Source organism: Podarcis melisellensis (assembly GCF_964234715.1).
Source record: "Podarcis melisellensis genome assembly, chromosome: 3".
Taxonomy (NCBI): domain Eukaryota; kingdom Metazoa; phylum Chordata; class Lepidosauria; order Squamata; family Lacertidae; genus Podarcis; species Podarcis melisellensis.
In genome coordinates this window covers 62,307,120-62,321,979 of record NC_138530.1, presented here as the reverse complement: position 1 = coordinate 62,321,979, position 14,860 = coordinate 62,307,120, and the positions used below count along the sequence as shown (strand labels likewise).

Sequence of the window (14,860 nt, the reverse complement as noted above, 5' to 3'; positions counted from 1 at the left end):
ACTGCCAATGGAAGTCCCTGCCCCCCCCCCCACACACACAAAAGAGGGTTTTAGGATTGTCTGTAGTGTTCTAGGTCATCAGAGCCTACAGGATTCCTGCTTCCCAAGTTTGAAGAAACAGTCAGAAATGTAGCTTTCATAAAATTAATAGAACCAGAGCATCTTGGACTAATGTTGGGGTTGCGACCTTTGGTCAGGCAAAATAAGGGATGGGGCAGGGGAATTGGGGCACTAAAAATTGTCATACATGGTGCAGAAATGACTTCAAGGTCATTACAATGGCACACAGTGCTTTATTCAGTGGAGAAAAACAAAAGCTTTATGATTTGTAATTGGTTTGACACAAACCAACATGAAGCAACTTAACATGGTGTTTAATATCTTTATTTCTGTGGAAAGGGCCACAGAAGTCCCTCTGTTTTGAGACAATAGTCTCTGTCTCTCTCTCCACTTCACCTTCCATGACTACTGTCACTCCTTGCTGCATTTAGCAGTGCTTTGTCCTTCAAAATAAGAGTGCACATGGCACATGGCTGTTCAAAGTTCAGAGAACTCAGGATCTCACTTTTTATCAGTTCCACAGAGCACCGGTTCTGAACATTACTCCATTTGTTCAACATCATGGAGGAAATCCACTCCACAGGGCAAAGCGGGTAGATCACTTGCTGTAAATATAGCCATCCACTTTGCAGCCACAACTTTGTTCTTTCACTGAGCAGCCTTTAAAAGCTGCTCCAGAATGCAGTTGGCTGTTACACTTTCATCATATAGCTTATCCATGTCCACTCTGGTAGCTGAGTGGAAGCTGAGATTTTCATAGACCTTTTCAATGTGTCTGTAGATGAACTTGCCATCTTGGAGGGAGAGGGGCTGGAGGTAGAAAAGCCAGTTGCAATTTGAAAAAGCAAACCATTTCTCAATGCAATGGCAGTCTCAATGAATAAAATGAATTCTCCCATTGCCCTGTTTGCATCAACTGGAGAAAAGCGCTGCAGCTTGACTTTGGTCAGGCCTCCAACAAACTGTTCACCACACTCTGTGCCAGTTTGGCTCTAAAGGAATACAAAATGGCATACAGCTCTATGCAGGTGGTGTTATTGGCCTCAAGCTTAACAGTATCTACAACGAGGGACAAAAAAATGTGATTGCAAAAAAGGAGATAAACCTCCACAACATAACTGTCTTCCTCATCCTGCACTTCTGCATTAATGTCTAGCTTCAGCTAGTGAGGAGTAGTCTGGGGAAATCCTCAACAAGCCTAATGAAGCAGGAGCAGAGACATGGTTCAACTGAAAGCCAAGTTATGCACAATATGAGCCTTGCGGTACCAACAAAGGGTTGTTTCTTCTTCTTTTTCTGTTTCTGTTTCTTCTTCTTCAACACTGTGTAGACCAAATTGTGAATACTGAAGTTTACATTGAGCAATCCCAGTTTTCTTAAAGTGTGCAGTATGCAATCCACAATCCCTTGGGATTCTCAATGAAATCAATCATCTTGTTCATGACTCCACTTTCAGAAGTGAAGAACTGCACTGCACGAGGGAAGGTTTTTCTGTTTTCCTTGTTGGAGGCATCTGTTTGAATGGAGAAAAACATTTCAACTTTCAGATTTCAACTTTTTCACCATATCTTCAACAACTTTTGGCTCAAGAACATCCCTTACTAAGGTCTCATATTTTGTTCTCCCATAGCTCAGTCCTGCAGTATCTTCTGGTTCAGTTCGTATGCACAATTAGCACTGTTACAACTGAAGTTGTGTTTAACAGTCTGATACGTGTGCACCAACTCCGCAGCTGTAACCTGCATAAAAGGAGTCCTAGTAGTACATAAAATATTAACTCAGCTATTAAATAGAAAAAGATTGATGGCTTTAATTCTTAGGAAATAAAAGCAACTTTGAAATATGCAGCAAGCTTTTGGATTGCAAAAGCTGGTAGTTATTTAGCCACACTGTATTGTAAGGTAAAGGTAAAGGTACCCCTGCCCGTACGGGCCAGTCTTGACAGACTCTGGGGTTGTGCGCCCATCTCACTTAAGAGGCCAGGGGCCAGCGCTGTCCGGAGACACTTCCGGGTCACGTGGCCAGCGTGACATCGCTGCTCTGGCGAGCCAGAGCCGCACACGGAAACGCCGTTTACCTTCCCGCTGGTAAGCGGTCCCTATTTATCTACTTGCACCCGGAGGTGCTTTGGAACTGCTAGGTTGGCAGGCGCTGGGACCGAGCAGCGGGAGCGCACCCCGCCGCAGGGATTCGAACCGCCGACCTTTCGATCGGCAAGTTCTAGGCGCTGAGGCTTTAACCCACAGCGCCACCTGCGTCCCCCCCACTGTATTGTACACTGGCATATTTAGATGTATATTATTTAATTATAAAATTGGTATAGGTGAAGACTGTAATAAAACCAAAGAAAGTGCCTCAAATAAGCAGGACCAATTTGCAGATAACTGCCTAGATCTTTGCTGACTGTATAATATAGCCAACATTAAGCTATAAGCCAATGTTACACTGGCAACACAAATAATTGAACCATATACCAGGTCTGCTTCGAGGGAGGTCTGAGGAATGAGAAAAGTAGCAATGGAAACCTGTGTATTTTGCTGTTTATTAGCTTGGATACACTCTGCCCTATACACTGACAGCCTCCTCTGCTTCTGGGGTTCTGCAAACATCCGGACTACATTTACAAACGGCAAAGGATCCTCTATGGAGAAAACAATGGAAATACTTGTTATGTTTCTCTTATTCAAAGAATCACAACAGTAACAATGCCCCCTCCTCTCCTACCCTGGGTCCTACCCCACAGGCACAGCCTGCCTGCCTCTCATGCTCACCTGTGCTGTGCTGCCCTCCAGCTCCTTGCCAGCTTTTTCTTTTTTATTAAAGATTTTCTTGTTTTACAGAAGTGTAATGTCTCTCGTATTTTTTTTATTGTAACATTTTTACAAATCCGTTTCATTTGTTGAGACATTAGGGTGAGAGGGGAAAACGGGGGTGGAGGGAGGGAAGATGGGTGGGGGTGGGGTCGGGTGGCGATGTTTCTATTATGCTTAATGTATATAGGGTTTGGTGTCAGCGTTGCTTGTGCTGTTCACTTGTGTTCCTTCGGTGCTGAGAGAGGTTGGGGTTGGCCTAGGGTGTGATTGTTTGCTTGTGTTTGGCTGTGGTGATCTTTGTTTTCGTGTGAGTTGGGTAGGTGGGTGTTTTGGATCAGGTTAGCCATATTGATTTGTATGCTGTTGGTGAATTATTGTCATTGTCTTGTTGGGCTGTGTATGTGATAAAGGCATCTTCTTCTGTTTGTCCCCGTGTCAGTTTCAGTTTATTGGTTAATTTTTCTAGTAGGCAACTCCTTGCCAGCTGAGCTCTGGCTGGCCTGCTGCTGCTCCTTTGTTCTGTCAAGAGGATATTTTGAAGGTGACTTATTTCCTGAAATCCAAGAGAAAGAAGTGTGAGGAGGAGGAGGAAGATGTAAAACAGGGTGTTTCAGTCTAAACTGGTGCAATCCATGGTGTATCAGTCTAAACAATGAAGAAACAGGGAAGTCAGCTGAGAGAGGAGTCACTTCATTCCAGGAATGTTCTCGAGGAGCCACTGGAAAGGAAGTCTCGCCCAGCCTGAGATGCCAAGGACTGGACCTAGGACTGTTTGCATGCAAGGAAGGTATTCTGTATCTGAGCTATATGGCCCTTCCTTCTGCATTTGGGAGATTTAACAGAACAAGAGCAGCCCTGCTGAATTGGGGGGGGGGGGTGTGCATCTAGTTCTGCATCCTCTGCCCTGCTGTGATCCTGCCAGGTACAACAATAAAAGTCAACCTAGCTTGAACAAATGCTTGGTTGTTGCCAAGCCACCACAATGTTCTTCTCACACACTTGACAAAAGAAATGTTTAAGCCTGGCTCCCAAGTAAGTGTGTACTGGCAAGAGTCCCAGTACATGAGACAGATGCTCCTATACATGCAAAGTAGAACAGAACACACGCACCTGAACAAGCAGACTGTGCAGTGATGCCAATAGCCAAAATGAACAACAATCTAATTTTGATGCATATAATTATATGAAATTTAACTCAATGATAGTATGCTTCAATGAAACCATTAATATTCCTGGACAATATATTAATGTTCTATGGAGTTTTGGGGGCACATTCAAAATTTAAGGAAGTGGTAGATTTAGTAAAAATATTAATTAAACTTGTATATGATTAACAATTTAATCTATTTGCAACTGAGAGGGCCAGCTGCAATTCTATGCAAGAAGAAAGCCCACTCAGTTCAACTAACTACTTTCCTATGAGTAAGCCACATTAGTAGTAATAACTTTATTATTTATACCCCACCCATCTGACTGGGTTTCCTTAGCCACTCTGGGCAGCTTTGAGCATATATAAAACCTATAAAACCTAATAAAATATAAAAGATTAAATAAGGATAATTTTAATTGCATCAGTAGGGCTTACTTGTGAGTAGATATGAATTTGCTTGCACCACTTACCAACAAGCACAAAGCATCCCCCCCCCTCAATTTGTCTCACCTCACAACTACCCAATCTCCCATTTCAGCAACAGGCTACCACTGTTAAATCTCCCCTGCCTTCATTTCCCCCTACTGTGACTGACAAAGGCCCTGCCCCAAAGGGCCCATCAAAGAAAGGGAGGGCAAGCGAGCAAAAGCATCATTTAATATATTTTTAAAAATTTAAATTTTAAATTTAAATAAAACATCACCTTATTCTTATTACTGGGAGGGACTCCATCCCAGCATTAAGCCCTGCGCCAGCCTCAGACAGGTAGCAAAAAGGCACCAAGGGTCGGTCGCACACCAACCAAGAAGAACCTCGTGGAGCCTCACCTGCTAGCGCGCTCTGCCTTCCCTCCTTTTATCCCTGCAGCAGGGCGGGCGTACAACGCTTACTCCAGCTCCACCGGCAATCAGGCAGCGCCAGTGCGAATGGCAAGCTAAACAACCAATCGCTGCAGTTTCTCCATGCCGTGCAAACCCCTCGCTATTTTAAGGCTCGCAATTTAAGACGTGCAGCGCGTGGGGAGCAGCAGCCGCAGCCGCAGCCCCAGATTCCGCGCCTCCGGGCTAGCCACGCCCTCCTTCCGTGGAATAAATCCCACCGCCTGGCCTTTCGCCCCGCCCCCTCCTCGCCCCAGCGGCCGTTATCCGGAAGTACACCTTCCAGGGAGAACATCCGGCTGCCGCTCTAGGCGGCGGGGATGCGGGCTCTGTCTATGGTGTTCGCGCGCTTTGTGATGTTTTATTGTGTCGCGGGGATTCGGTGGCCTCGAGACCCGGAACAGCTAGAGAAGGAGGCGGCGGCGGCGTCGTGTTGGAACGGCGGCGGCGGCGGCGGGTCGCGCAGCAACTGGGCTGCGCGGGAGCCTATAGGATTTCGGTGAGGAAGAGAAGGGGGGAGGAATCAGCGGCCGTTGCGCGGCAGTAACGGTCCTCGCGTCGCTAAGGCGTCCTCCGCCGGGCCGGGGGGGCGGGAGAGGGGGAGGGGCAGATCCGGGGGACTTCCCTGCTCCCGCCGCCCCTTCTTGCACCTGAGAAGGAACCGAGCACCGAAAAGAAGGCGGGATTCGTGTGTCCTTTAAATACGAAACTAAGCAAAATTCGGCAGCTGCTTTTCTACCCGGGGCGGAGGACTCTCTCTCCCTCCTCCGTCCTCCGCCCGCCCCACTTCCCCCGTCTTGCTTCTTGCTTACCGCTGCATGTGAAGCGCAGCCCCCTCCTCCTCGGTAGGAAGGGAAGAAGCGCAGGAGGAGGAGGCAGGAGAGCAGGTAACCCAGCATCCCTCCCCCACCCCCCTCCGCAGATTCTGGTTTGTCTCCTGGCAACCCTGGGTGACTCAGATTAGCCAGGAGCCTTTAGGAATAGGGACCTGCTCTGATCACTGCCAACAGGGTTTAGGAGAGAATTGCCTTTTTTAAAAAAAAAACGAGTTCTCTTCCCCCCACCACCTCAATCTCTCCTAATGGCAAACGCTGAACTCCCGTGCCATATCGGTATTGCAGTGAAATTAGCCTATGTGCAGTTAAGAAAGAGGTTTCCGTTCTCGAAGGGATTGCGGCTCATGTAAAGGACGGGGCTTGCAATCTGGGGGGGCCAACAAGAGCCAAGATTGTCACTGGAAGGGGCAAGTGGCGGCGCTCAGGCATGCAGCGCCCTTCGCAAGTTAGGGTTAATGCAACCCCTTCTGGATAAAGCTTGGCCAGAGTTGTTCATCGCATTGGTAATTTCTAGTCTGGATTGCTGTAATCACTTGTATATATAGGACTGCCTTTGAAGATTCTCAAAAAATTGAGTTAATACAAACCACAGCTACAAGGTTACTAACTTGGGTTAGTTATAGAGAGACCATATCATTTTGCCAGTTCTTAAACAGCTATACTTGTTTTTTGCTCTGTTTCTGGGCACAGTTCCAAGTCCTGGTTTTCTATAAAGTCCTATATGACTTCAAGCCTGCCCACCTGCCCAAACACTACAATGCCTACCAGAGGCTTTCTTCTGAGTGCCACCACCATCTGAGTTTAGGCAACTGATGACCAGAGAGAAGGTTGTCTTGACTGTAGAGCCTTCATATGGAATGCCGTACTAAAGAAGCATCCCTCTAGGAATATATATACCTTTATTATGAGGTATCACATAAGATTGCTATGGTTCAGTTGCCCCACAGAGCCAATTGTTAAGGTTAAAGGCTAGAAACTTGTATGTATACAAGTATCAAGGCTTGGGAATTGGATTAATGCCTCTTGAAGAGCTAGAAAGTGTAATATCTGTGTATGTACTACAAATACCTGAGTGGGTGAGCTGGGTGGATTGGATATGACTCAGCTTTACCAGCCCAGGTACTCTGTGCAGCACCAACAAATATGTGTATGCTTATCCATAGAGTTTCAATCTGTCTTACTCGAAAACTTGTTTGGGAGCTGGATTGTGAGGCTTTCTACCTGATGTTTGGCTGGAGAGACAGAAAATGATCTTTGCCTTTCACTACAGGGTATACATTAGGAGTGAGCCAGTGGAAGGGGCATGTGCATGTTGCCCTATTGTCATAGACAGACTACTCCCTGGTGATATTTGGTGTGATCGTGGCTGACTTCCCCTGAAGGGATAGGGACCTATTAAGGCCCTTTCCCAAAGATTTATGGTACCTAAGGTATTCCTGAGCACACTGGCTTTTCCAGCCCTTGCTCCAAGGCATTTTCCAGGCAGCACTGCTGGTGCTCCAGTCTCACTGTGGAACAGCAGGATGATCAGGGCTATCAACACAATCATTCCAGAAAGTCATGAGGAGCCCAGAAGGTTCCTTGTTTTTCTGAGGACCTGGAAAGCAATGAAGCAGGTTGGTAGATGGCCACAGTGACACCAGTGCCATCAGTGAACCACCCAACGGAGCTTTCTCAAATGGTGAGCAGGCTGGTTAAGTCCAATTTGGGAGTAGAAACAGCTAACCATTCAGTAGCAAAACACTGAGAGCAAAGTCAGTTGCATCCATCCCTAACTTGACATGGCAGTTGCTGCTGTCTGTGGAGGCTTTTAGAGCACCGTCTGGTCAAAATTTGTGAGATAAACATCAGTTGTTACAGCCTGAGGATGCTGGCAGGTTGCAGGGGTTAAGCCATTTGGTTCTCTTGACCCTTGCCCATCATGGCTCATCACTGACTATGTAGGTCTAGGTAGCAATTTATGTCCATCAATCAGCAATGATGCAAAGCAGAAAAGCAAGCAATTGGTGTTCCCATTTTAAATTAAATCTCCTTGGTTAACTTCCACAAATATAAGTGGTCAAGGGAAAGAGTGCTTCCCCCCCGCAAAAAAATAAAAACAGAGTGGCATTCATTGTTATACCCATTGAAATCAATGGACTTAAGTTAGAAAGGCTGTTGATTTCAGTGGGTCACCTCTGAGTATGACTTACTTGGATATCACCCAATACTAGTACTAATAATAAATAATATTATTTTTAAAGTGACACATCTTTGTGACACTATCTATAGAAAATATTATAGAATTATCTCCTTGGTGCTATCCTGAATTCATCCCTAGGTGTTTTGCAAAGATTTGTCATGCTTTTCAAAGCAGGACTTGTAGGATATTGAGGCAATCAGACTTTTTTCTAGATAACTGACCTGTATACCTTCTCTCCTTCACCACAATCAAGGATGTGATCTTCATGGTGTCGTCTTGGAATCTTGAGGTTTTAATCTGAGTCACCCCAATGGATGCAGAGAGTGATGTTGCCTTGGACATTTTAATCACAAATGTAGTCTGTGTCTTCCGAACAAGATGTCATTTAAACTTGCGAAAGATTGCGTTAGAGGGAGCAAATGTAATATACAAGCGTGATGTTGGGGTAAGTTACTTCTCAGTTGTAGTTCACTCGTTGACTTCTTCTAATAAGGCATATTCAACACATATACACCAATGTGTTGATTTTCATTCTCTATGCAGCAGTTTTGTTAGTGTTTCAGGGGCATTTTTCTTTTAATAAGAAATTGCAGAATTTAACACCGTCATACCCGATTTCAAAATACTGCCGTTGAAGACTTCTGAAGTTGGGTGATCTGATAAGTTTCATTTCTGTGTATTGTGTCATTTATTTATTTATTTGAAGTGACAAAATGCAGCTGTTTATTGAGCAGTACACAATTCAACACATTCTGAATTTTCATTAACCCCACCTTTTTTTAATAAGTATTGTGTCATTTGTGTGAAGGTCATTTCAATATTGCAGATACAGCAGCTTTGAGGAAACATCATGTGTTGACATATACAGCATATTTGTTTGATCAGAGGTGTGTGTGGTGTTTGAAAATATTTTTTTTAAAAAGACCTAAACTTGCTAAGTGTCAGATTGTAGCCTATGTATGTGAAGTTCTTGACAGTGTGCTTTCTTTTTATTAGCTTGAAATTCGGTTATTAAAACCTGTAGCAAAGCAAAATGTGCATTACAGTGGTACCTTGTGTTGCGAACTGTCCCCCTTACGAATGCTGCAGGTTATGCGCTCCACTAACCCGGAAGTAGATGCCCCTTGTTACGAACTTTGCCCCGGGATGCGAGTGGAAATTGCGCTCCGGCAGTGCGGCAGGCACCATTAGGGAAAGCTCGCCTCATGTTATGAGCGGTTTCCGGTTATGAACAGACCTCCAGAATGGATTAATTAATAATTCGCAATTATTCTATAACCGGAGGTACCATTGTAGTATAACCAGTAATAAGTAGTACATATTTCAGTGACCAAACATGCAGGAAAATGTTATTTTTGGTAGTGTAACTACCATGTGTGCCATTAGGAGCTGGCTTGGTGTAGCTGAACCCTGTAGCACCAGGGTTGAAGTACCCACTCAGCCATGAAGCTGATGGTGATGGATGTCCTTGGACCAGTTGCCTGACTCTCAGCCTAATCTACCTCACAGAGCTGTTGCGAGGATGAAATGAGGAGAACTATTTACACCACCTTGTGCTCCATGGAGGAAATGTGGAATATAAATGCAAGAAATAAATGAGTTTACTCCCCTTTCATTAAAATAATGACTATTGGGGAAGTTCAAGGGCTGAAATAGTTTTTAAAAAACAAAACAAAACTTTGGAGTTCATTAATGCCTTTAAAAAACAGGAGTGCATACATGAAAAACAATTTTTAAAAATCTTGTCCTGTTACAACTGCCTGTCTACAAAGGATAGTTGCAAGAAATACTGTATAGTATGTTAATTAAATAGAATAAATTAATATCTAAAAGCTTTACACCTTGGCTAAGGTTAAAATTATCCAGAAGGAAGCCACGATGAAATTAACAAATAATGGGAATAGTAACATGAACATAACAATAAAAGTGTATGAACTTTAGCAAAAATGGCATCATTTAAACCTGTAATTCGTTGTTCTCTTTTGCTACATCAGTAAGTTTCTTTAAAGTATATTTTTTCCTGACTGATTTCAGAAAGTATTAATGAAACTTCGGAAACCAAGGATTACAGCAACAATTTGGTCCTCAGGAAAAGTAATTTGCACAGGAGCTACAAGGTATATATTGTTTGTGTTTTTTATCATCCATAAAATCACTTGTGTGTTGCTGTTTTTTAACCCTTGCTCCCTTAACTTCTTAACCAATCACTTGTGTGGGTTTTTTCCCAATCTAGTGAAGAAGAAGCTAAATTTGGTGCCAGACGATTAGCTCGTAGTCTGCAGAAACTAGGTTTTCAGGTAATTATTTCAATCACTGATGAATTGTGGCCTTTTAAAATGTTTTTAATTCAGAGAATTGCTGTCTAAAGAGATCTGTTTCTAGAAAACCAGGTGATTAGGCTTACTGCTGAGCAGATTTCCAGAAATTTGCTTGGCAGTCGTGAGTATTCTTCCTTTGCGTTGCAAGTCCCTGGGTTTTGTGCTTATATAAAAAACCACACACATAGGAGATAAACCATACCTTTCTACTTATGGGAAGGAAACAAGGGGTGACGCTCTGTTCTTTTTCTGCAAAGGTTTTCGCTGCTGGTGCTGCCTTATAAAAAGGGGAAGGGAAAGGAGAAAGCAGCCCTTTTATTTGTATTTATTCAATTTATATCCTGTCCTTCTTCTAAGAGGAGCCCAGGGCAAACAAGTATAAAACACTAAAAACATCTTAAGACATTGGTTTCTCATTTGCTCTGGCAGGCACAAACCTTTGCCAAGTCAAGGGAGATCACTTGCTGCCGCTAAGAGGAAAAGAAGAACTGAACTGTTGCTTTTAAAAGTTAGAGCCCATCAAAATTTTCTATAAAAGGGTTTGTTTGAAATGAAGCAGGAACATGATTACAAGAATGATTATGATTACAGTGATTGTATTTCCCAATACTCAGCAGAATTTGTGGTTGTTGACAGCCATTGTAGCAACTAGTATAAACTATGCAAAGCTAACTGAACTGATGTCAATGCACTTCAGTTAACTGGAAGTTGACATCCTTTCTGAAAAGGTATAAATGGCACACCCTAGCAACAATTGAGCACTTTTAGGTTTAATGTGCTTAATTCTCTCCCATTGAAATCAATAGGACTTATTATCTTTAGCTTTGGAATTATTGTGCCTAAATGTAGCCTTTCATAGTTGTCTGTGATCTCCTTCAGGTAATTGAAAGCTATATTAGTACATTGTTAGTAAGCAAGAGAGTTCCAATATAAATTACACTAACTTAATTAGTTGTAATGAGACCTGAAAAGAAACTTACCTTGCCCTAGAACTGTCAAAAATTTCTAACCATTATAGAGTTTAAATTGCCCTTTATGTTGTATTTTTGTTCAAAGTTGTATTAAACCACTGCTGGCCTTTTAGTTAAAATGAAGCCAAAATGTGTATAAGTCCTTGGCTTTCAGATTAGTTCCTAATATTTTCATTTTTGTTCTTTTTCTTTCTAAAAGGTGATTTTTACAGATTTTAAAGTTGTCAATGTTTTAGCAGTATGCAATATGCCCTTTGAAATCAGATTGCCGGAATTCACAAAAAGCAACAGACCCCATGCTAGGTATAGTAGATTTTATATCCATTTTCTCTCTCTCTCTCTTTATTTTGCATTTTCATTTTTTAAAGTGAACTTTGCATTTCTCCTTAGTTATGAACCGGAGCTTCATCCTGCAGTGTGCTACAGAATAAAATCTCTCAGAGCTACTTTACAGATTTTTTCAACAGGAAGTATCACAGTTACAGGTATTCACCTTTTTGTGAATAAGTAACTTTCTCCGTGTTGTAGCTCAGGTAATTAAGTGTTTGATAAGGTCAGCATGTGTATATGACTTCCCACTAATTTCTGTGTACCTGTGCCATCTGATTATTGTTGTAGATCAGGCATGTCCAACAGGTCAGTCATAGGTGTGTCCCAGGTCAATTGCAGTATACAATTCAGTGATCTCCTTAGTGTTCCTTTTAGGACCCCCTCCCCCAAGAAAGCTCAACAACTTTGGCCAACCCTCCCCCGCAAAAAGCTCAACAACTCCTGGCAATGACAATGAGTAGATCACAGCCGGTCTCTTTCTACTGTGAGTAGATTGCACTCTCTTGGAAGTTGGACGTGCCTGTTGTAGATTAAAATGAGAGTTGGAGTATGATTTGTTTTGGAGATTTCGGTGGTTGCTTGAGCTAACTCATTAGCAAATAGGATTGCCGCATATTTAAGAAGAGATACTTTGATTTAAGCTGTCTCATCTCAAAGCCAACAGGGCGCTCAAAACTTAAATCAAAAGTATAACTGGGTTAGGTGTTGGACTGCTGGACTTGCCGATGGCAGTGTCCCAAACAATTTAGAATACTAAGTGCAGGAAGCATTCTTTGAAAAACGAAAGCATCTCTGCTGGGTTTTGTGCTGCCACTTCCTGTGTGGATTTCTGGCCTCTCTTTTTCTTGGTCTTCAGTGTGAGACAATGGAGATCAGACCAGAATGTACACAGATGTGATGTGGGATGTGTGCACATGGGTGAGGTGTGGCATGTGCTGAACAAGCATTTTCAGGTTATCCGAATTTACTTCCTACTTTGCCATGTAGCAGTTTCAAGTAATGCTAGAAATGCTGATATATATTGAGAATATTGGTCAATTCAGGTTTTGTTAGAGTTAAGTTCAAAATATATTCATGATCAAGGAACTGAAGCCATAGGGTTAGCTTTTGTGTGTATCCTTATTCTAATGTTTTATCTTGTCCTACCCCCAGGGCCAAACGTAAAGGCTGTTGCCACTGCAGTGGAACAAATTTATCCATTTGTGTTTGAAAGCAGGAAAGAAATTTTATAAGTTGCCACTTCACGGTTAGGCGACCTAACCAAGCACCTTTTATAAGACTGCTGCGCATTGGACTAATAGCAAAAAAAAGAAGGTGGGGAAGAAAAGGACAACTGGACCAACACAGCTGAGGAGGTGCAAACTCTTGGCCGCGGTGATAAACTCCAGTCCCTTTTGGATTTTATTTGGAACAGTGCTGTATTGTAAAAACAAACGTTTACAAGATACGAAATTGCTGCTTTTTACAAGACATTCTATTTATTTCTGCAGTAATTTCTGTGTGTTCATAAGCAGATTTGTCATGATATGCACTAAATTTGAAAACACTTCTATAGGTTGAGCTTGTGTTTTTATTTGTGAATATTCTTTACATTTTTGTACGCTGACTGTTGGGCACCAAAGAAGCTGTAGACGTTACCCTTTTTCACCTGATAAAACGTGCACAAATAAAAGTCTGCAAAACTTTTCTTTATACCTGTTCTGTTACGTTCCTTCTCCTTTTTCTATTAACAATTGTATATTGGCAAAGTAACTAGAGCAATGTTAGTGTGATCTTCTGCTCTGATTTTATTCCAATTTTTGTGCGCCTGTAAAGTGAATTGTAGCAGACTAGATTGACATGAATGAGAGATGTGTATGTGTTCTAAGGACAGAATTTGGTTTTATTGTAATATATTTGTAACTAAATGCAGAATTTAGGGGATCTCTTTCCAGCCAGTCTAAGCAAGGGTTAAGCATAATAGGCTTGAGTGATGAGAGAAGCTTCTGTTCTGAAGTATTTGACGTTAGTCAAATCAGCTATCCTATTTCCAGATGCAGGGTTGTTTTTAAAAGGAAACCTGCCTTGAACTACTGCTAGTGACTGATTTTAATTTTCAGGAAAAAGTGTATTTTTTCATGGATGCAGTTCTATACTACTTCTAAAGAACTCTGCACATATTTGCCAAATGTTGCTATAGCACTGTTAGAATTATTTTTTAAAAAATGCTAACAAAACAAGAAAGCTTGGCTTTGGCATGTAATCTTGGACTTGAAAAGCCAATATTGAAACTGCATATGGAACAGATGAGTGGTAAATCATAAGGCAAATGAAAATGGTACCCTTGCCAACTACAATAAATATGTCAAAATGCATCTATGTCTCTTTCTAAGTCTCGAGGTGAACAAAATGTGGGCATGACTGCTGCAGGTGCTAAGCATTCATTGTCCAGATTTGTACTTCACATTGAAACAAACTCAGTGGAGTACTGTAAATAAATTCCTTTTGAAAGCCTGCCCTTTTTTATTTTTGCAAAATACTGCAAAATATAATGAGAATCTTTGAGGAGGAAATGGATACAGAAGAATCAACTTGTTCGTGAACGGGGGGGGGGGGGGAATGGACAATGCCAACCAACCCTTAAAAGTTCTCTAAAAATGTATTCTCCTAGCAAGTGCCATGCAGTCAAATGTAAATAGTGACACATGAACCAGGTGATCAGGAGAAATATAGTTATAATTCTAATGGACGGTGAGAAAGGGCTGCCACAATCAGAAACTGCCACTATGGACTGGATTCAACAAAGTACAGTGGTACCTTGGTTCTCAAATGCCTTGGTACTCAAACGCCTTGGAACCCAAACACTGCAAACCCAGAAATAAGTGTTCTGGTTTGCGAACTTTTTCGGAAGCCAAATGTGCTCTGTTTTGAGTGTTACGCTTCCATTTTGAGTGTTATGCTGAGGTCTGTCTATTTTTCCTATGTCCAGAACAGCATGCAAGGGAAGGTTGTTTCATTGTGCAAAAAAAATCTTGTGTTGATGGAACATTTCTTTTGGTGTAGCGCTGAATTCCTTTATCTTTGGCTGCCGGTTTTACATAGAACGTTACACACCATAAGTGCATGCCTAAGAACCTTTGGGACCATTTGCATTTTTAAAAGTGTGTGAAATAGGAGGAGAGACAATTTGGCAAGTCTGATAAGGGGAGATAGCTTAATAACTTACTTGATATGTGTTGACTTTCATGACAGTGGCCCAACCACTTATGTAAGAGTTTGATACGTGGCACAAAGGCCAAATCACACAAAGTCAGGAATCCCAGAAACTCCTCCCACCTAAGAA

The 14,860-nt window shown here is 42.3% G+C and overlaps 1 protein-coding gene and 1 long non-coding RNA gene across 4 annotated transcripts; one reads left to right on the top strand and one right to left on the bottom strand.

Annotated features, from left to right (window-relative positions):
* Positions 1-278: 278 nt before the first annotated feature.
* LOC309367680 lies at positions 279-5,083 on the bottom strand. The gene is made up of 3 exons (XR_014167273.1): positions 4,727-5,083; positions 2,832-3,426; positions 279-1,573 (listed from the first exon to the last, which is right to left on the bottom strand). It is a non-coding gene; the product is annotated as an uncharacterized lncRNA (long non-coding RNA).
* Positions 5,084-5,224: 141 nt separating this feature from the next.
* Positions 5,225-13,892, top strand: TBPL1 (TATA-box binding protein like 1). 3 transcript variants are annotated; one of them, XM_081907230.1, is made up of 7 exons: positions 5,225-5,400; positions 8,173-8,364; positions 9,954-10,036; positions 10,153-10,216; positions 11,408-11,511; positions 11,599-11,741; positions 12,691-13,892. In XM_081907230.1, the coding sequence occupies exons 2-6, from the start codon at positions 8,230-8,232 to the stop codon at positions 11,717-11,719; spliced, it is 507 nt and encodes a 168-aa protein (XP_081763356.1). In that variant the 5' UTR covers positions 5,225-5,400; positions 8,173-8,229; the 3' UTR covers positions 11,720-11,741; positions 12,691-13,892. The 3 variants fall into 3 exon arrangements, with proteins under 3 accessions (XP_081763356.1, XP_081763354.1, XP_081763355.1); XM_081907228.1 differs by having other exon boundaries at positions 5,228-5,400; positions 11,599-11,693; XM_081907229.1 differs by lacking the exon at positions 5,225-5,400 and adding an exon at positions 5,503-5,788 and having other exon boundaries at positions 11,599-11,693.
* Positions 13,893-14,860: the final 968 nt, after the last annotated feature.